Below are 22,067 nucleotides of genomic sequence, written 5' to 3'. Positions count from 1 at the left end.
AGGAAAATAGAAATGAACTAAGTCTTCATATTTCAAACCAGGAGTCAAAAGACCCTATTTTAAGATATAGTGGCCCCAAATATTATTTAGAATTAGGGAAATAACCATCAGAAATTAAAAGGGAAAAGTTTACAAATGAACGCATGACTGTTGTAGGAAGGAGTAGAGAGAGGGTCTGTTGCTTTTCATTGTGATCTTTCCAGTATTTGATTTTTTTACTGGGCATGTATTATTGCGATTTTTATAAGGTAGAAACATTCATATACATACAAGTATTCGCATTTACATGGACACAAGATGCTTCAAAAAAAAGGGCAGGAGTGATCTCACGCCCTGGCATCACCTGCTGCGGCATTTTGCCAAAATGTACACACAATAAACAGGTGTGAAAGCTGCTGCTGCCTTTACCTGTTTGTGAGTGGTGGTTATTTGACACTGTTACCTTCCAAAGCAACAGGATTACCTTATTTTTAATAGAAGAGCTGAGCTGAAAGTTGTTTAACTTATGCTAACTATGTCAAGCCCATGTGTCTTTTTTCCTGTTTTCCTTTAGATTAGCCAACAGGTGCTTCCTTCTTCTCTAAAAGCAACACTTGATGTTCTGAGCACTTCAAGGAAAGTGAACATACGTTGAAAATGACATTTTTCTCAGTACGGAAGAGATGATAGTGGAAAAGTCTCCAATTTACTTTGCCTCCCTTTATATCCATCAGGTTGCTGCATATTGCACGGACATATTACATCAAATGATAAACAGAAATCATATTTCAGCTGTGGTAGAAGGGTTTAGGGCTGTTTTTCACAAAACAAAATTGTGAAGCAAAATGTTAGGGGTCAATCAATTATATACAAGACTTGTATAAACCCCTGGAGGGAGACAATGCTTTGAAAAGGAATTCTGCTCCTCAGTCAATTCTATTATACCTGATAGTTTGGATTTGGGTCTCTTGAAGATGCAAGTTCAAAACTAATTCCTTTAGAATATTGCAAAGTTTTGATAGTTTGGACAAGGAAACAATACCATGCTTTTTTTTTTTTTTTAAAGTGACTTATTTAGATGTAGGTTAAAACTATAAAATTCTTTTCTCAAAAAAAAAATTATTTTCTCAGACACTTGTAGAACTGCATGTGTTCAGTAGGAAACTTATTGATAGATATGCATAAATCCAAGCTAGTAATTTGAAAGACACTTGGGAATTGAGCAGAGAGCTAGAAACATTAAGAACAAATCCATAAGAGAGAAACATATAAGAATGTCACACAGAAAACATCAGTGACCAAGAGAAAGCTGGATAGGTGGTACCAGAGAAATAGAAGGATTTTGTCTCTTTCCTTCCAGTTGCCTACCTCTCCCACTGATCCTAGAAAAGACCCAGAAAAAAAAATAGGTGGAAAAATGAAGAGCAAGAACAGGAGGTGGAAGGGGAACTGTTCCTTATCTCAACTCTCATTGACTTGTATCCATTTTATAAACCTGGTTGCATAATAAAGAAAAAGAAGATGAGGGAAAGGAGGAGAAAACTCAAGTATCTTTTCTTTGGCCAAATTTTCCCAATGACCAAAAAAAAAAAAAAAAAATTACTTTGGAAATAAAAAAAAAAACAAATATATTTCCCTCTAGAAAAGAAAAAAGAAAAAAGAACAAATCCCAGATTAAAGCTAGTATTTTATTTTACTTTACCTTCTGTGCCCTCTTTCTGGAACTCCTTCTGTGGTCTTTTAGTCAATAATTATTAACAGGTGTGAATTATACCAGTGGTTCCATGAAAACCTGGTCCCCTGACAGAAGGGTGCATTCTTTCCCCTTCCACTGATATGTGACCTCCTCCATCCTCCTTGTATCTTCTATATGAGTGAAATGCTTATCCAAATAATGGGAAAGGAAGGCTTCTGAATCTTCTTACAGACAGAGAAGCACTCAAGATCTGCACCTTGTAGGACATTTTCTACTTAAAAAGTGTGATTAACTTTAAAGCACCCGACCAGGAATAGCGAGAGGCCTAGCTATTCCATTTCTAACGTTCCCACTGATATAATGAAGCCCATACCTCCAACGCATAGTTATTCAAATACCAAATTTGATTTATTGGAATCCTTTGAGTTTTGACCCCTAGTCCTCAACTTCTCAGAAATCCAAGCCTATCTATAAACCTGATTCTCTTAGGTCTGGTTTATGCATTAGATAAATATGTCAATTGCTTTTTGGATTGTGTAATTTGCCACAGGAGGTATGTAAGGGTTAGGACAAATGACTCTCTGCAGTTACACATGTCCCCACTAGATGAGGCTACCACTGCTTTTGCTCTCTCCTCTCCAGAGAGCTTGTAGTTTGGCTACTAGATAACATTAATGCGGAATTTAAAACCCTAGGGTTACTCAAGGTTGCCTTGTTTTGAGGATAAGGTGACCAGTCTATTTTGACAATTTCAATAAAATTTAGAGAGCCAAGTGTTAAAGTGCACATAGACGCCCTTATTATAGTGCACTATAATCCATGGCTTGTTTAGTTAGTAACTGCTTATTTTAAAAATATTCCCATCATCACCTACTGCACACTTATTTTGTAGCAGTTATTGGCTTAACAGAGGCACAAACATAGCACATCAGTGGAAAGAAGAAGCCTCTACTTCCTCTTAGATAAAAGTTGGGAATTAGCTTAGTAAACATATTTTCAGAAGCATAACCATGAGCCCACCTACTTTTACTTAGTGTACAGATTTATAGAGGGTAACAGGTGGATACAGAATTTTCACAGAAGTTGGTTAAGTGTCCAACTTTTGATTTCAGCTCTAGTCATAATCTCAGGGTTGTGGGATGGAACCCCACATGGGGCTCTGTGCTTGGTGCGGAGTGTGCTTGAAATTCTCTCCCTCTGCCCCTTCTCCACTCACTCTCATTTCTCACACTAGAATAGATAAATAAATCTTAAGAAAAAAGAAGAGGGTCTTAAGAACAGCAACCTAGTAGAAAGAAGGAACTGGGGGTGGGGTTTGTTAGTAGCTACATTTGTATATAAAGAACACGGTCAGATGATTCTCTGGATTGTTCAGTGAAAGAGCTGAAGGGGGTGATGAGTGTTGGGTTAGAGAGGATTAAACATAAGTGGAGTGAAAACTACTCAGTCGTCTGACCATCCACTTTGTGGAGCTACTGTAAGAGGATCAGATACTTAGCGGAATTGAAACAGTTCTGGTAAATGCAGATGGTGTCCTGGCACCTGGGAAGTCTTTGAGGGGAACCAGGGCAGAAGAGAGGGTCCTTTTATTTTTATTTATTTATTTTTTATTAATAAATTTATTTTTATGGTGTTCAATTTGCCAACATATAGAATAACACCCAGTGCTCATCCCGTCAAGTGCCCACCTCAGTGCCCGTCACCCAGTCACCCCCACCCCCTGCCCACCTCCCCTTCCACCACCCCTAGTTCGTTTCCCAGAGTTAGGAGTCTTTCATGTCCTGTCTCGAGACGGTCCTTTTAATCACAATAATGGCATACTATGTAATTGGACCAGCACTCACAGTGAAGATAACTATAAACACTGACAAAATATAAAAAACACCTTTAAAGCCTCAAAGACTAAGTTACTGAGCCAGAATTCTAGAAAGAATGGAAATCCAAGAGGCCTTTAGGGATTCTTTTGCACTAGGGGCATTTACAGGTTTGGAAACAAGAAACTGAGAGGCTAAGTTTTTGACAGCTTCCCAGGCCCAAGGGAGGCAAATTCTGAGTCCAAGACCAGCTGAGCTTAATGAGAGAGAGTAAGGCAGTCCCCGACACCCAAGAGCTCACCTGGGACTCATAGACAGGACTTGGTGTTGATCTGTTGTTGAACACAAACAATTTTGTAGAACATCATCAGACAAACCCACTCGATGTCTATGACGGTCGAAGACCAAAAAAGGCTGACTTCATAATCGTGTCTGAATTCAGGCAAAACATGAACATTGTCATCAGCACAGAAATGACCAAACACCTCCCTATCCTGACCAACAGGAGTGACTGCAGTCTCTTTACAAATTACAGCCTTAGCCTTGGTCTAATCTTCCCTCCTTATTAAAACACCCGCTTACAGAATTAGCCCCACTCCTGAGATGGTCTGAAACAAAACAAGGCCCTGCTTCATTAAGCCCTTCTCAATCACCTGACACATCCTCTAATAAGTCCTTCCCAGCATTTTCCTTCTGAGATGCCCCGGTGTCTCCACCGTGTGCATTCCCTCTTGCTGCAATGACTGGAAAAAAAACAAAACAAAACAAAACAAAAAAACCAGTTTATTTAAATGTTTAAATGACTACTCACCTTTGTACCTATTTGGGTGGTAATTTTTTTTATTATTATTGCTATAATCTTCTTGAGCTTTGTCCTGGGACACAGTTAAGTTACTTGAAAACAATTTGATCCCTTTGGATCTTGCTTTTAAGATTTTTGAGACAGGACTGAAGCCATGCTCCATGTAGGGTGATTGCTCCTTCCTACTGAGGCAAAACCCCTCTGGGTACTCTACTTGTTGGCTTGTTGATCTTGAGGTTTTCCAGTCGGACTGGCGGACGCACACACTGTTTCTGCCTCTGTGTGGGAGCCAGGTACCATTACCTGTACTCCTTTCCAGTGGTTTGTGTCTCTGGCTTATGTATTTTCCACAAACGCAGGCGCTGATCAATGATGAGTTGAACATTCAAGGGGAACCTTTGGCAGATCTCCAAAGCACGTTCTGTGTGTGGGGGTGGGGGGTGGGAGGTGGGGGGGTGGGGGGGGTGGGCTCTGTCCTTTCGGTATTTTTCCCATGAACTCGAGTTTCCTTGCTTCCCCAGAATCTCAGCTGCATCTCTTCAACAGAAAATGTCTGCTGGGATCTGCCCGTGGTCTCCCTCCAGGCACAGCTGCGTGGAATCCCTTAAAGCAGTGAACTGGGACAATCTCAGGGCTGCCCTCATTTGTTTCCTTCTCTTCTGGGGTCACCGCTGCCTCCAGTTGCCTGACATTCTTTGTCTTGCAAACTGACTTATGTCCATTTTTTTTGGTTGTTCCAAGTGAGAGGATAAATCCCAAACCCTTACTCTATCTTGGCCAGAGTAGAAGTTCTTATAGACATTTAAGCTATATCTTTAAACAGCAGGAAGCCAAGAAATGTGTTTTGGTTTAATCAGTTGGTTGTGTAATTTGGAAGCATTAAAATTTCCTTTCAAAATAAAGCATTTAAGAAGCTCAGAACCCCTCTGGTTTCTTTTGCTGCCATTTTCCTGTTTGAAAATGTGCTATCAGTTATTGAGGTAATATTTAGAAAGAGTAAGAAGCACCAGAACTTTTCATTTGGCTATTAAATAAAAATTTTAAATGTGGTACAATTTCAGTTGTCTAACGTCAGGTCTGCTTAATATTCTGTTCTACTTCAGCAGTGTAAGATGTTTATTGTTACATTTTTCCGCTTTTGTTTTTAATAAACGTTGTGCACGGCATACTAAAGATAATCAATTTTTTATAAACCATCTTCCTGTCAGCTACAGGTTTAAAATTCTGACATTATGCTCTTCTCATTTTCTGTTGAAACTGAATGAGTTTAAAGGAAGCTACAGAATGTGTTTATTAGGTGGATTCCATATCCCCCACTCTCTCTCTCTCTCTCTCTCTCTCTCTCTCTATTTAGCATAGACCCTAGGTCTTTGTACTATCAGAAACTTTTTTTTTAGGTTAAAAATATTAAAACCATATTATAGATTTTGCCTTTATTTATTTGAAAATAAATAGAGGCATAGCAATAATTCTGTGAAGAACTTTCGACAGATTTTCAGAGATCCTTTTGAAAAGAGATGGAAGACAGAAGAGGAAGTGGTTTTCAAAACTGTAAGTTGGTTGGGTTTTCAGAGTGACAGCATCAAGTATTGATAAAGGTCAAGCTGTACCTATGTTAAGGGCAGAACATTCAGCAGCCACACTAGCAAAACAGAAGGGGAACAGGGAGATTCAGGAACATGTCATCTGTCTGGAGGCTATTTATCAGTTAGTTTATCCTGAAATCTCCCCACCTACAATATAGGCAGCATTAGGAAATAATTTTTAAGGCATTTGAGCACCTCAAGTATTGTCCAACTGGCTTTATCTGTTCATTTTTCAACTTGCAGCACTTTTTAAAAGATTTATTTATTAATTTGGGAGAAAGAGAGGGAATAGGGGAGAGGAGCAGAGGGAGAGGGAGAAGCAGACTCTTCACTGAGCCGGGAGCCCCATGTGGGAGGTGGGGCTGGATCTCAGGGGCTTGATCATGGGGTCTCCACCGTGGGAGCTCCATCCTAGGACCCTGAGATCAAGACCTGAGCCGAAGTTCAGACTCTTAACTGACTGAGAATGAGCCCCTCCATGAAGCCCCCAGCTTGTAGCACTTTAGAAGGAACAATCTTGGCCCTAGGGTGGAGGTTGGGGATAGTTGAAGGTAACAATAGAGAGTAAATAAAAATCTGACAATACTAGAGGAAGTGAAATAACCTTTGTAGAGTACTCACAAGAATTCAGAAAGATATAGCAACACAAGATTATTTATTAGATCTCATTGGCCTCAAGGGTAGCATTTTATTACAAAATAACATAATCACTGATTATCATCAAGGTAGAAAACCTGTAAACAACTTGTAAGACATTTATAAACTGATTTTCACATATGATCTCAAATTGATTCTGACATTGACAATAACCCTCTGTAATAATTAAGGAAAGTATTATTGTCTCTAAATTGGACATAAGGAAGTGACTTATTTTAAGAAGATGGCAAGTTCGATTCTCTTGATTCTAGGTCCAGTTTGTAATAATAATAAAAACCTTGAGTCATTAATGTTTAAATCTGTTGAGAACACCCTAGGGGGAATGGAAACCTCTACAATATTTTTGAGAAATGTTTCCATTTAAAAACTAGTAAAAATCTTTGAACTTAAGTAAGTTTCAACTTTTGGGAAAAATAATTTTACCTCATTCATTGTCACTTGTTTGTCGGCCTATAGGTACACAATACCCTGTGAGGTGCAGGGAAGAGGTGGAGGCGTGGTGTTTGGCCCCTAGCCTACAAGAAATGATTGTTTAAGGAAGAATATGAAGCACAAACCTGTTAACATAAGATATGGGCGGGTAGCACTAACTGAACAAGTGCCTGTAGATAGGGACTGGAAGGGGGCATGTGTCACTTCCAAGGTGGCATTTGCCTTGTGATAAGTAGGTTTACCTAGAGGACGTTGAGAGAGATGTATTGCACATAGAGTGTAGCTCCAGGAAGATGAGGAGATACTGGGCACATCCATCAATGCAAAGCTCCCTTGTCTGCCTGAAGCATGGAGCAAGTACAGGACAATCTGAAAGAAAAATTTTAAAAATGGAAAATATTGAAAATACATTCACTCAGCCAGCAGATATAAACAGATAGGCCAGGCTCTGCTCTAGGCTCTGGGCATTCAGCAGTGAGCAAAGTAGACAAACTCCCTGCCTGCAAGAAGCTTACGTTCTGGTGGAGAGACAGATCAAGCAAACAAATCAATACATCATGTAGTATCAGAAGTTGACAAATACTAAGAAGGAAAAAATTAAGCAGGCTGAGGTGATAGAAGCTGGGAGGTGGCAGGCGGGGGCGGACTCAGGTAGGAGTGCTCTTTTAGAGAGAGCCAATGGGGAGAGTTTGAGCGAGGACAGTTCAGAAGCCCAGGGTAAAGTGAAAGAGTGAGATTTATGAATTCCCTGGGCCACAAACATCCCATAGCTTATTCTGTTATCAGGAAAAAATTAATTAGAAACCCTATTTGATGAGAAAGAGTTCTAAGTAATAAGCTACGAAGCCCCCTGGACCTTACTCAACTTTGTTGTCTAGGATTCTGCAGCCCGATCCTGGAACCCTGTTTCCTCACTCTCTCCCATCCCTTCTGTTCTCGTGGGCAGAGAGGAGTTCTGAGAACACACACACTGAGCTGGGCCCTGTGACAAGGAATGTCGCCAAAGTACCCCCCGCTTCCTCTCCATCCTTTGCCCCGTCCCTCCCCTGCTGCAGCATTAGATACCTAAGAGTTGGCCTTCGGTTCCTCCTCTTCTTTGGCCCCCTTTTCTGCACTCATCTGTTTCCAGCCGACTTCCCCACGCCACGGTGCCCCTCTAGCTACAGGAAATGCCATGCTGAGGGGCTCCATTCAACCCTGTGCCTCTAGCCCTCGGTGTAGGCTACCTCCTAGACTTTTGCTCCTCTGCTTTATCAAATTGTTTATCCAAGTTGACATGAAAAAACATAGAAAAAAGAAAAAAAATTAAAGTTTGAGAGTTAACTAGGATCTAATAATAGCAGCACTTGAATTGAATGCTGAGCCAAAGGACAGGCTGCAAAATCAAATGTATGGCAGGACAAAGTACAAACACCAGAATATGAGGAAGGTGTGTAAGATGACAAAAGCCAAGCTGGTTTTATTTCACTTGAGAATAACACCTGTGTGGGCCTTTAATGCCCTAGGATCTAAACCAAACACCTGGACAGAGCATCAGAAGGCCCATGTGGCACATAGGCTGCCAGTTGGCCCCCCACGGTCTCCACGTGGGTACCTGCCTCTCTGTGTACATAGGAGGAAGCCACAGAAAGTTTTAAGCAGGGGGGTGACATGATCAAGCGGTAGTGCAAAGGATGAATCTGGCATCAGACCAGGCCTTGAGGAGTCCAGGAGACTTGTTTGAAGGCCATTGTGAGGAGCAAGGGGGACCTAGACAACTTGAATGGCTCTGAGAATTCTTTAAACTTTGGATACAAAGAGATTGAAAGCGAAGGATCAAAAGGACTTCGCAACAACCTGGAGAGGGGGCAGGATCAAAATAGGTCTATGGTCCAATCACAGATGATGGAGGAGGGCTTGAAGCAAGACAAAGTCTTGTGCTTTTGGACTAAAGCTCTTGTCTGAAGCCCCATTCGTCTTTACCATAATGAACCAGCCAGTGCTGTAATCAGGAAGTATGCAAAGTTCTGGGTCTTACCAGAACAGAAAGTGAAATCAAAAGCACCTTCCCTTTCACTCAAATCTGCAACAGCATGGAGTAAGGTAACACATCAATATTTCTCTTCAATTTTGTCTTAAAGCTCAGAATTTTTCAGTGAGAATGATTGATTACTAGAACTTAAGCTATAAAAAATGCTAGATTGAGGAGCTCTTGTGATGTAAGGTGAGGCCTGGGGGAAGGGAGCGAATCTGGCACTACTGCCTTGCAAAGTATGTGAGGTTAAGGTTGGGAGTTGATTTAAGAATCCCTCTGCTTTACTGACTCACTCTCTTTCAGAGATCTTTTAGCCTTTCCCAGACATTTGCTGCAATTCCTGTCTTGGATCGCAGGATGTTTTTGTTCACTGCAGTGCTCTTGGATGTAAAGGAAAGTCCCCGAGACCAAGGGTCAAGGACTATATATTCATCCCCATTTTGCTTGAAATTTCCCATGTGATTTTGGGAAAGTCACTTACTCTTAGGTTCCTTATCCAGACACCAAAGATTTCTATCAGCCGGCCTTTCAAGGGCTGTATGAATAAATAGCAAGGCCTTTTTCTCCAGTCTTGACCAATGAAATACAGCTTTCTTGGAGTGTGTCTGCTACAAGTAGGGACAGAACTAATCCTTAATTTATGCCAGATAATTCAAGTAATAATAATCACAATAATAATTTAATAGTTAACATTCATTATGTGCTTTGTATAGGCTAGTTGCGGCGCTATATCAAATTCTTCCTATGAGTTATTTCATTTAATCTTCCTAAGGTGAGGATAGTATGATTATTACACTATTTTATAAGGTTAGAAAACTTACACTCAAAAAATAAAAAAAATTGGGCAGCCCAGGTGGCTCAGCGGTTTGGCTCAGCGGTTTGGCACAGCCTTCGGCCCAGGGTGTGATTCTGGAGACCTGGGATCAAGTCCCATGTCGGGCTCCCTGCATGGAGCCTGCTTCTCCCTCTGCCTGTGTCTCTCATGAATAAATAAATAAAATCTTTAAAAAGATTGTCCAAAAATCATATAGGTAAGTGCATTGGAACTAGTATTAGAATCCAAGCACTCTGATTCCCAAGCTCATGACTTATCAAATAAGCAATTATTCAAACATTTTCATTTTTAAAACATTCAGAAATTTGAGGTAATAGACCAATTATGGTTTTGTGTTTTAGAGGTTCTTGGAACACTAAGGTTTAGTAGCTGTAATTTTTTTTTTCAAAGATTTATTTATTTGGGGACAAAGAGCATGAAGGAGGAGGGGCAGAGGAAGAGGGAGAGAGACTCTCCAGGAGACTCCTTGCTGAGTGTGGAGCCCAATGGGGGGCTCGATTTCAAGACCCTGGGATCATGACCTGAGCTGAAACCAAGAGTCAGACACTCAACCGAAAGAATCCTTCAGGTGCTCCTAGCCGTAATATAATGCTTACCTAAAAAAGATAGGAAAAATGTCATTATCTTTTTTTTTTAAGATTTTATTTATTTATTCATGAGAGACACAGAGAGAGGCAGAGACACAGGCAGAGGGAGAAGCAGGCTCCCTGCAGGGAGCCCGACGTGGGACTCGAGGATCATGCCTTGGGCCAGAAGCAGGTGCTCAACCACTGAGCCACACAGACATCCCTCATTATCTTTTTAATGAAAAAATTTTCCCCAGCTTATTGAAGTATAACTGACATTATATTATTATATAAGTTTAAAGTGTACGACGTATTGATTTGATACATTACATATTACAAAATGATTACCACCATTGCATTAGCTAACACCTCCATCCCATCCCATAATTACCATTTCTTTCTTGTGGTGAGAAAGTTACAGACCTACTCTTTTGAGAATACACTGAGAATCTACTCAACATTCAAGTACAAGATACAGTATGATAATCTACAATCACTGCTGTACATTAGATCCCTAGAACTTGTTAAATCGTTTTGTGCCCATTTCCCCCACTGCACAGCTCCTGGTAACCACCACTCTACTCTGTTTCTCTGAGCATTGCTTTTGTAGATTCTACACATACATGATATACGGTATTTATGTGTCTTTCTCTGTCTGACTTATTTCACTTGTCCTTAGTGAAATAATACATAAATATTCTCACTAAGAATATTAGAAACTCAAACTTTTTTCCTGTATCTTTTGATGTTTTGGAAATATATGAAGGGTAAACACTGAACTTGACCAGCATCCTTTCCACCAACAGCCATAGAATAAAGCCATTCAGATGATGCTATTCATTGAAAGAGGTGAAGTTCAACACCATTAATAATTATACCTGGTGTCCAAAGAACATAGAGTTTCATAGTGACTCAAGACAAAATAGAGACCACCTGTGCAGCTTATTTTCAGGTGTCCAGGATACAGCTAGAATGATGTAGCCAAATGTTAAAAACATTTAAACATTAATTCACTAAATCATTAGTGAATTCATTAGTGAATTCATTAATTCTTCATTAAACATAATTCACGCAGTGAATTTATATACCTGCCTTATGTTTATTGCATAAGAATGCAGAGGGAATTCTATACATGCAGTTTTAAGGCAGAGTCCTTTCTTTCATTTGGCCTCTACAGGACTTTTTTGTAATAACTAAATGATAGCTCAATTTCTACTTTATTGTGTGGTTATTTAGCTTGATCCTAACAGCAGGTTTTCTCCATTCACAAACATAGTTTTACTTTTTAAAGATTTATTTATTAATTGAATTCTTTTTCTACATGCTATAAATGTTTTCTTTTTCCTCCTAGGTCAAATCCATCTTTGAAACATATCATTCGGATCCTGTGTGATGTAACTGGAGCTAGTACAGTGCTGTAGAGAATTATGCAATTTAGCCTGGATATTAATTTGTTCTGGAGAATGATTTAGTATCCATTTGTCTACAATGGCTAATTCATGCAGAAAACTGATATTTAATATTTACATGGGATTTTACTGCTCAGCCATCTTGCCCAAAATATGCATTTGTTCTCAATTTTCAATGTCATCTATTGATCTGTTAAATACAGACCCTGGGGCTTTCCCAGTAGCCACCAGTGGGGAACCATTTCCTTGGAATAAGCTAAGGCTCCCCAGCATGGTCGTTCCCCTCCACTATGACCTCTTGGTCCATCCAAATCTCACCTCTCTGGACTTTGTTGCATCTGAGAAGATTGAAGTCCTGGTCAGAGATGCAACCCAATTTATCATCTTGCATAGCAAAGATCTTGAAATCATGAATGTCATCCTTCAATCAGAGGAAGATCTGAGATACAGGAAACCAGGGAAAAGGCTGAACATTTTGCATTATCCTGCTCATGAACAAATTGCACTGTTGGTTCCAGAGAAACTTATGGCTGATTTGAGATACTCTGTGGCAATTGATTTCCAGGCCAATTTAGCCAACGGTTTTGAAGGATTTTATAAAAGCACATACAGAACTCATGGTGGTAAAACAAGGTAGGACATTGCTCTAGCTGTTTAGTCTCTTGTGATACTTTCCTTATGGGTGACATCTGTTTGCCAGGAGCCCATTTCAGCAGTCTTTTATGAAAAGTTTAATAAACTGTGAGAAACTTGGAAGAAGCAGCAGCTCTGCGATTTATTAAGGAAATCTCAATAAAGATGGGAACACAAAATGCAGAGGCATAAACAACTAGAGGGAGAATGACTAGGACAGATGAGTATGTGACTGTGTTGAGACAGGTATATTCATGTGCTAGGGAGAAGGACTGTCCTGGCACAGAAAGCTGAAATAGGGAAGGCTTCTCAAAGGAGGTGAGTCTTGATCTGGAACCAGAAGGAAATGCAAGTGAGATTTGGGTTGAGAGAAAGGAAGTGAGAATGTGTGTACATTGCCCAGGAAACAGCATGACTCAAATCCAAGAGGCAGGAACAAGTCTGTTTGGAGAAATGAGAAATATGGATTGACCGGCATGGATAAGGACAGTGACAAAGGAGAGAAGTAGAGTATAAAGGAGTCAGATCATGCAAAGACTTTGAACCTCTTGTAGGGAGGTTAGGCTTTTCCTCCAGTGCAGTAGGAATTCTCAGGAGCTTCTGGTCTGAGGTATGCTCCATAAAGCTCAAGTATATGTTGAGAGTACATTATAGAGAGGGGGAGAGGGGACATAGAGGACGGCAATTATTTAGGAGGCCGTTCCAGTGATGTGAGCAAGAAGTGAGGGTGGCTTGAGCCAGGCTAGTGGCAGTGCTTATGGAGTCAAGTGACTGAACTTGGCATTTGTTTTGGAGGGTAAAACGGAATTTTCTGATAGTTATGTGAAATTAGAGAAAGAGAAGCATCAGTGATGCTTTATAGAGTGGATGCTTTGGTTGCCCACGGCCAGGGTCCATCTGGGAGGGAAGAGGAGTCTGGTTTCAGTACTTTCCCACCTTTTATCAGTGACACTCAACAGCCAGTTAGAGAAACCCAAATACAGTGGCTTAACCACAGAGGAGGCCATTATTTTCTCATGCAACAGGAAGTCCAGAAACAGGACAGCCCAGGTTTGCTACAACCCTCTTCCGTGCTATCCGGGACCCAGGCTGCTTCTATCTTTCTGCTCAGCACCCCTGGCATGTGGCTTTCCTCCTAATACAAAATGATTTCTGCACCTCTAGGCATCAAGTCCACATTGTAGGAAGGGGGTGGGGGGTTGGAGGAGAGAAAAAGACAAAAAGAAACATTTCAGCTGAATATTTTACAAAGTTTTCCCACTCATTGACTTTAACCAGGCCAGAATGAGTTATATTGCTCCACCAAGTTGCAAGAGAGTCTGAAGAGGTGATTCTTTTATCTGGACACATTGTCTTCTTGAGTAAAATCAGGATTTCATTGGCACTGGAGAAGGGGAATGAGTGGGTGACTTTAGCAATGTCTGCTACATATCTCTTTTTTCCCGCCTTAGGTGCTCACTACCCTCTGGGGACTCATGTGCCGTCCCCCTCCCCTGCCTAGTCCCCAGAGTCCACTTAGGGGAGTTCTTTAGGCCCATGTCTTTGCCCCTCCCCTTGGGGACACCCCCTCAATGCAACCTCATTTCTCATGGGTCTAATCTCAGCCAGCATAGTGCCAGATGGGGAATTTATTATCAATTTTGCTCACTTAGGCAACATGTGACCAGTGTGGCTTTTTCATTTTTTGAAGTGACAAAGCCTTCACCCCAAAGAAGTACTTTTTAAGGATATTATTTTGGGAGATGTGGGAAATTGGGAGGGGAGGGGAGGATTTTTTTGAGTACAGCTCTTGTAACTAACCTCAGGCTATTTGTGACTCTTCTTAAGATTAATTAGTTCTCTTCATACTCAATCACATAGTAGGTCTAACACATAGGATGATTTGCAGGACAGCGTCAAGAGACTCATGAATCTCTCTCTCTCTCTCTCACACACACACACACACTCACACGCACACACACACACACACACACACACACACACACACGACTTAACCTAAAATATAGAATAATCCAGTCCACATAGTTCTTTGAGAAGCAAGAAATCACTACTTTGCATGCAGAGCTAAAACTAATTGTGCAAGTAGCAGAAAAGAAATTGAATTTTTCACTTTCCCAATATAGACTTACTATAAACAAAAGTTCACAGCAGTGAAAATTCTTCTGGGCATGTGGAACTCTTTTATTCTTGTAGTAGCTGCTACCAAATCCAAATAAAGCCGGAAGTTCCAAGCAAATCGTTTTGATCCCCAGCCTCATTCTCCAATCTATATTATAGAAACAAAGTGAATCGAGGCACAATTATCCTGACAACTCCTCTTCTTTCCCTCCTGGGCCTTCACCTTTATCTCTTCTCCTTCTCTAACAAAACTCTGCACTCTAGGTTTGTTTCTTAATTGAAGCTTAAAGTCCAAAGAATACGTCTATAATTATACAATTTCAGGCATTATCAAGGTGATAAGGTAGAGAGATTTGTCAGAATAACTATGTATCTATTATAGTCTGTGGACTGGAGCTACTTTGCTGGAAAGCAGAGAAAACTAGAAGTTTCTGGGAGTTAGACTCTGTGCCCCACCCCCCAACCCCCCCCACCCCCGTGGGGTACAGAATATGAAATCCCAGCTCCTTGCTTCCGACAGGGGAAAACTCAAAGGTGTAGTTTCCATTCCAGAGCTCCCCAGAATGCAGGCTGAAGCTGGATCCAGCCTGGCTTTTTCTTCTGTCCTCTCCTGTTTCCCTCGCTCCTTACCTACCTCCTTAGCATCTCCTGGGGGGCATGTTTTTAATAAAGCAGGGCCTGCTTCCTGAGAACACAACCTAAGACATCCCTGATATTCACAAGTACTCAAATCTCCAACTGAAGCCCCCTCCTTAGGGATGGTCCTTACCCACTAATAATCGTAGTCACTTTTGGCATCAAATTGATGGGGTGTGCCTATTTCATTTAGCAGCTGAGTTACTGAAAGTCTCTGATCCTTGTCAACTACAAGTATGAAGGAGGTCATGTAAGTGGACTGTGCAGCACTGTGCATTATTCATGATTGGCAGCCACCAAACACAATTTTACCCCTGTTTTATTTAAGAAGACAGCCTAGATTCACTAAGATGATGGTTTGAGAAGTCAAATATATCACCTCCAGGATTGATAACCTGTGTCCTGATGGCATAGTGCATTTCTTTTCTTGGTTTCACTTGCAAATTCTGGCCGGTGGTTTCTTAACTTCACAGAATAATTGCAGTAACGGATTTTGAGCCAACTGGAGCACGGATGGCTTTCCCTTGTTTTGATGAACCACTGTTTAAAGCCAAATTTTCCATCAAGATAAGAAGAGAAAGTGGACACGTTGCACTCTCCAACATGCCAAAGGTATTGTCACTTTCAGAAACTTTGGGGGAATCATCGCAAGTTGACCCTTGGTCTTTGTATTTATTTATTTATTTATTTATTTATTTATTTATTTATTTATTTATTCATTCATTCATTCATTTATTTATATTTCCTGTTTTCAAATTTCAGCCGTTATTTATTTTTTTTATCCACTTACATATTCTATAATAACCCCAATCCTTCTAGATTTTAACATCATTCTGTGTGGGGCATTGTTATACCAGAAGTTAAAAAAAAACACAAAGTGATTTATATTTTATTTGTATTCATATGGAAACAATGTTCCTTTTAAATCTGTGTTACTTGGCTAGGGATGAAATTCAGAACCACCCAGACAGAGCAGCACTTCTCAAACTTTAATATTCGGATGAGTCATCTGAGGATCTTGTTAAAATTTAGATTCTGATCCAGCTTGGAATGAGGCTCAAAGTGCTGGCTTTTTAACAAGCTCCCAGGTGATACCACTGCTGCTGGTCCAGGCATCACATTTAGAGCGGGAAGGATCTAGAGAACCCTGCCTGGGCTCGACCCTGGAAATTCTGAGCTAGTGATCTCTGATCTCTGATGAAACTTAGAAATTCTTTTTTTTTTCTTTTAAGTTCCATGGGTAACTCTTAAGATCGTCTGTGAAATTCATCTATTGTAGCCATATACTTTTTTTTTAATTGAAAGAGACACTTGAACATTTTATTTGGACTCAAAATTCAGAGACTCAGAAAGATACAGCAGGCTATGGGCCTCATTTGATATTTCCTCACTAATGATGTACTTGCCATTTGTGATGTTGGACAAAAAATATAAAATATTTCTCAACCACTGCTTGGAAAGTGAGACAAAATTAGAGACTATTCTGATTGTTCTTCAGCAAAATGAGCAGCCCAGAAAGCAGCCGGGCCATCACAAGCCAGCAAGGGGCCCTACCGCATTTTTCTCTCTGCCCTCCAGAGAGATGGGCCTCTATGGATGAAGGGGAGAAATGAGTCGATAACATGAGACACTGAATTTCCCTAGATTTCGGTTTCATGCTGGTAAAGGTATTTGCTCTGATACACTGGCAGAGCAGATCAAGGGGGAAAGTGACAATACTCCATGTGACACATATCCTAGTTTTTCCCCGATCACACGGACAGCAATTTAATCAGCCCACTCGTTTCAGGGTAAAAATGATCCTCTACTTGGAACTCCAAGTCTGCTTTCTAACTAAACGTTCATTTAAGGGCAGCTCAGTCTCTTTCCCGGCAGCTTTTAATTAATGTCATTTTTCCTATGAACAATCATGGAAGGTAATAAAAATATACTTATTGAAGCCTTTTAATTAAAATGCGGTGCAAATATAATTGCCATTTCATTATATGAGAATTTGGGTTTTTTATCTTTAGAATCCTCCAGCCATTTCTCATATTTAAGACAAATAAGTGAATATTTCAAAAATGTTTTATGCAATCCTTGAATACTTGCATTGCCTCAACTGACTTGTTCAGTTCTTTGGATCGTGCCTTTTCCAGCAAATACTGGCTTGACTTTCTGCTTCTCACCGACATGCCCAACCCAGGCTCTCTCAAAGTTGGCCGAAAAAGGGCAACTGAAGAAATGCCACAATCGTACACTCTGGCCAATCGCTGTAGCAATTAAGTTGGGTTATGGATTGGTGAGAAGAAGCAACACATGCTAAGTTCTCAATCTGTTTAGTTAAGAATACAAGATTTCAAGGAAGCGAGGTAGCCAGCTAAGTTCTACTAGAGGCAGCCTATCTTTGGGGCCTCTCTTTGTTCCCTTCATTCCTTAAAGGAACACACACCTGCTGGCGACACTTGCTATGTAAGTAAAGTCCTGCCAATATTGAGAAACAGCTAAATCCTTGTCTAGCAACAAGTGTTCCCTACTTGGAGATTACATCATCATCCTGGAAGAACATACACTAACACCTCATACGCTTCCATTTAAGGCAATGTTAATCTACATGGGTTGTTCCCAGTTCCTGAACAAAACTCAGCCTCCATGGGCTACATCTGCATCTGGAGGGAGAACACAGAGGGATCGCCCATTTGTCTCCTAACCACTCCTGCCACCAGTGTCTAGTGTCACAGACTCTCATTCTCCCGTAGTCCCACAGCCTTCCTCCTCCTTCCCTCCCAGCTCTAACACCCTAGCCCTATTTTTTTTTTTTTTTTACAGAGTTTGTTCCTAAGACTACGGTCATAAGGCCCTCTCCCCGGCCTCTGCCATAATCCTCACCTCTGTAGAAATATGTGCTCATAGAATTCTGGTTGAGTCAGACTCCTAAAAAAAAAGAGATTGTTTTTCTGCAAAGTTAACTTGTAGGATATATAATATGATATATATATATCATAGTCCAATACACTGTATATACCGCCACCTTTTTAAAAGTATTTGGTCAGTGTCTTCTGCTTTATTAAAACTTTGGACCTCATTTTTTAAAAAATAGAATTCTGTAGAATCAAATCCTGTTGCACAAACACTAAATAGCGCAAACATTTGTTATTTAAGAAGGCGAGACAGTTTCTGGTAACACTTCAAGCTATTTTCTCTTGCCAAACCAAACTGCGATCTTATCCAAACAGATAAAATATGTTTAACAAGCCCTGGGTAGTGCTGTCACGAGCCTGATGCCTTCAAAGGGATGTTGGGAGGGGAAAGCTAGTCTAAGAGCTGTTACCCATTTGAAGAAAGCAGTATTTTCAGATTCTTGGATCTGTGTCCATTCAATATTTGGGGGCATTGTACCATGGTGGAGACCATCTCTGGGGCAAGTTATCCTGAGCAAATAAAGATAGAATTTGGTAATTAACTCAGTGATTTTGATAGATGTGGCTGACCAGTCTGTAGGCTTAAAACTTCTTACTTCTTCCGGAGATAGGCAGAAGCTTAAATTACTAATGACCTCCTTGGCCTGCCTGCTTTCATTGCTGAATCAATGAAGCAAAGATAAAATAAGACTATGACTCAAGCTGTCACACAGCGAGTGAAAGAATGAGCAATGTCTTTGGAGTCACACGGTCACATCCACATCTTGGTCTTGCTGTGGAACTAGCCATGTGATCCTGGGCCAATTCAGTTAATGTTTCTGAGGCTCTGTTTCCTCACCTGTGAAATAACACCTACCTCACACATAAATAATAAGAGGATTAAAAGATGATGAAAAGTATTTCACGGAGTTTTGCGTCCCATTCCCTTCTGCAACAGAGATTTCTTATATAACAAACAAAGGGAAAGGAGACATTCTTTGATATTTTTCCTTAGAAGTACAGATTTTGAATTTATGCCAGTGTTGGAGATTACTGCATTTCAAAAAAGTAGAACCATCTAAAATATTTTTATGCTTTCAAGAAACAAAATAAGAAATAAGATTTGGCATCATTCTGGAATCCCAAAAGTGGTACACTGAGTCTTCGAGGAAGTCCAGGGATTAAAAAAAAAAAAAAAAAAAAAAAAAACAACCCACAAAAGGAGGAGGGGAGAGATCACAATATTATGATGGGCCATTAATTTCCTATAATGGCATCAAGTGTCCTTCAAAGTGTCAGGACCTTCCTCTAACTAACCTGGCTTAAGTCATGGACATTGTAAAATAGTCACATTTTCAAGTACTGTTTTTTCCTCTTCCTGTAGGTTAAGACAATTGAACTTGAGGGAGGCATCTTAGAAGATCACTTTGAAACTTCAGTAAAAATGAGTACATACCTTGTAGCCTACGTAGTTTGTGATTTCATCTCTGTGAGTGGCACAACCTCCTCAGGGGTCAAGGTGAGATTGAGTTCTAATTTTATGCACTGTCCTGAGAGCAATAAGCTTTTATTAGATTAAGATTTCTTTTTCTCTTATTACTAAAGTATCATGCTTATTTTACAAAATAGGCAAAAAATAAATTGTTTATAAATCCCATCACCAAGATATAATGATTGATAATTTAGTGTAAACTTTTCAAATATTTTCTGTATGTATGTCAGTAGATGAGAGTGTATACAATAGCTGTATATACTTACTCTTTACAAAATAAAGTTTAACCTTATTTCACTCTATTTTTACCATAATATGCCATAAGAACTGAATGCCATTAAATTTTTCTATAATATTTTGTTATAATATTTTAGAGTATATTTTATGGATATTTCTATAATATTATGTTCATAATACCTTAGTGTTATATTGCATGGATGTACCAAAAATTTTAATCAGTATCTTGTTTTAGGACATTCATATTGTTTCCAATTGTTTTCTATAATAACTTTTTTCCCCAATGAGAGGTAGACTTTGTAATTTTTAAAGTCTTCATTATTTGAAAAAATTTACAACACCCAGTGAGTATCTTACAGTTTTGCAAATATCAGTAGAGAAACATCATTATCATCATCTCCTTACCCTGAAGAGCCAAATGTAGACATAAAAATATTCAAAGAACCATAAAATAATGCTTATTAAAAACACCTATAATATGGCTATTTCAACTTATATACTTATTATACTTACAGATATATAGATATATATATCTACAATGTATCTACATACATAACATACCCAGCTTCAGGTGTGCATAGGTAACAGAAGTGTGAGCAGTCTGAGGGCACTATACTTCAAGTTCCAGTGAGCTTCCTAGGTTTCACATCCCAGCTCTACAATTTTCTATATGGGTGTATGGGTGACTTGGAGCAAATTAATTTTCATGTGTTTCTATCTTTTCATAAGGTTGTTGAGAGAATTCAGTTAGATTTCACATGTATACATTTAGCACTGTGCCTGATAAGCCATCAAAAAATGGTAACTATTAACATATCCTTCCTATAAAAGTTCTTAGGGATTTCAGATAATTCAGAGCAAGAAAGCAAATCATGAAATGAAAGTAAACCCATCCCTGAAACCTGATAAAAGTGGAATGTAATTTTATTTTTTTCCACTCAGTGGCTATTTACTTGGAGGGAGAAAATGAACATATTTGGATATTCTTGAGTTTAGAGTCAACTAGATGGGAAGATGGATCCAATAAGTTCTTGAAGACTTTCCAACTTATGTACTTATGTTTTATTTGACTTGTGCTGGTGGACACAATTCTGGAAGGCTAACACTCAAGTGCTAGAATGCATGTCAGTGATGAGTTCAAGTGGCATCTCATGATAAAATGGATCCATATAGCTTGAAATTTACAGATTAGCACCTAGGAAATGAATTATAACAGGGAACACAGGGTTGTTTGTAATTCTTAAGACTGACTTTTGCTGTAATACTTTATGGAACATCTTATCCCCATCAAAAACATTCTTAATTCTTAATCATTTCTTGAAAAATGTGGTCTACCTTTCTTTGAGTGAGGACTGTCAGGAATGGAATTGTGCCAAGGATTTGTGATATTCAAAGACCACTTCTTCTGATTAATATTTCCAGGTGTCTATCTATGCATCCCCAGACAAATGGAGTCAAACACATTATGCTTTGGAAGCATCATTAAAGCTACTTAATTTTTATGAAAATTACTTTGATATCAACTATCCACTCCCCAAACTGGGTAGGTTCAAATTCCATGTCATTATATTTATTTTTGCTTATAAACCTTGCTTTGATTTTTTATATGTGATTTAAATGAGTACTGAAGAGATTCAGTTAGCCCAGGAAGCAATAATTTTACTTCAGAGATGGTTCTTGAGCATAGAGAAGGTATTTATGAGAAGTACAAGTAGTGTGGATCATTTTATTATTTTATTAGGTTCATATTAAAATAGCTGCATGGCAGGTTAGATTTAATCGAATGAAGTTTCCAGAGCATACAACCTTTTTCTGTGCCTTAAAGATCATATGAAATGTATTTATTTTTTTAAGATTTTATCTATTTATTCATGAGAGACACAGAGAGAGAGAGAGATAGAGAGACACAGGGAGAGGGAGAAGCAGGCTCCATGCAGGCCCCATGCTCGATGTGGGACTCGATCCCCGGTCTCCAGGATCACACCCTGGGCTGAAGGCCGCGCTAAACCGCTGAGCCACCCAGGCTGCCCGAAATGTATTTTATTTTTAAAAATATTTTACTTATTTATTTATTTATTTGAGAGAGAGAGAGAAAGTTTGAGCAGGAGGAGAAGCAGATGGAGAGAGAAAGGGAGAAGCAGACTCTTCACTGATCAGGGAGCCCAACTCAGGGCTCAATCCCAGGAATTTGGGATCATGACCTGAGCCAAAGGCAGATGCTTACCCGACTGAGCCACCTAGGCGACCCTATAAAATGTATTTTAAAAATAACTGAAAAGAAG

The 22,067-nt window shown here is 39.6% G+C and overlaps 1 protein-coding gene and 1 long non-coding RNA gene across 13 annotated transcripts in view; one reads left to right on the top strand and one right to left on the bottom strand.

Annotated features, from left to right (window-relative positions):
- LOC111095124 overlaps positions 1–22,067 on the bottom strand; it is a 31,334-nt gene that overhangs the window by 5,148 nt on the left and 4,119 nt on the right. For 2 of the 10 annotated variants that reach the window (XR_005356637.1, XR_005356628.1), the window contains exons 2-8: positions 19,513–19,606; positions 18,046–18,090; positions 14,553–14,689; positions 12,109–12,229; positions 7,209–7,335; positions 4,143–4,232; positions 3,791–3,921 (exon numbers count right to left, since the gene is read on the bottom strand). This is a non-coding gene — a long non-coding RNA (uncharacterized LOC111095124). Of the gene's footprint in view, positions 1–3,790; positions 3,922–4,142; positions 4,233–7,208; positions 7,336–12,108; positions 12,230–14,552; positions 14,690–15,310; positions 15,718–18,045; positions 18,091–18,487; positions 18,588–19,512; positions 19,607–22,067 lie in introns of all 10 variants that reach the window. The other 8 variants (XR_005356634.1, XR_005356633.1, XR_005356632.1 and 5 more) reach the window with 8 other exon arrangements.
- Positions 8,989–22,067, top strand: part of ERAP2 (endoplasmic reticulum aminopeptidase 2) — a 39,663-nt gene continuing 26,584 nt past the window's right edge. For all 3 annotated transcript variants that reach the window (XR_005356627.1, XM_038532267.1, XM_038532266.1), the window contains exons 1-5: positions 8,989–9,048; positions 11,733–12,423; positions 15,651–15,789; positions 19,441–19,575; positions 21,208–21,328. Coding sequence is in view for 2 of the 3 variants with exons in the window: in XM_038532267.1 (XP_038388195.1) it covers positions 11,870–12,423; positions 15,651–15,789; positions 19,441–19,575; positions 21,208–21,328 (949 nt within the window). In the remaining variant the exon portion in view is untranslated. The remainder of the gene's footprint in view (positions 9,049–11,732; positions 12,424–15,650; positions 15,790–19,440; positions 19,576–21,207; positions 21,329–22,067) is intronic.

Source organism: Canis lupus, chromosome 3 (genome assembly GCF_011100685.1).
Source record: "Canis lupus familiaris isolate Mischka breed German Shepherd chromosome 3, alternate assembly UU_Cfam_GSD_1.0, whole genome shotgun sequence".
Classification (NCBI taxonomy): Eukaryota; Metazoa; Chordata; class Mammalia; order Carnivora; family Canidae; genus Canis; species Canis lupus.
This window is presented reverse-complemented; position numbering and strand designations above follow the sequence as displayed.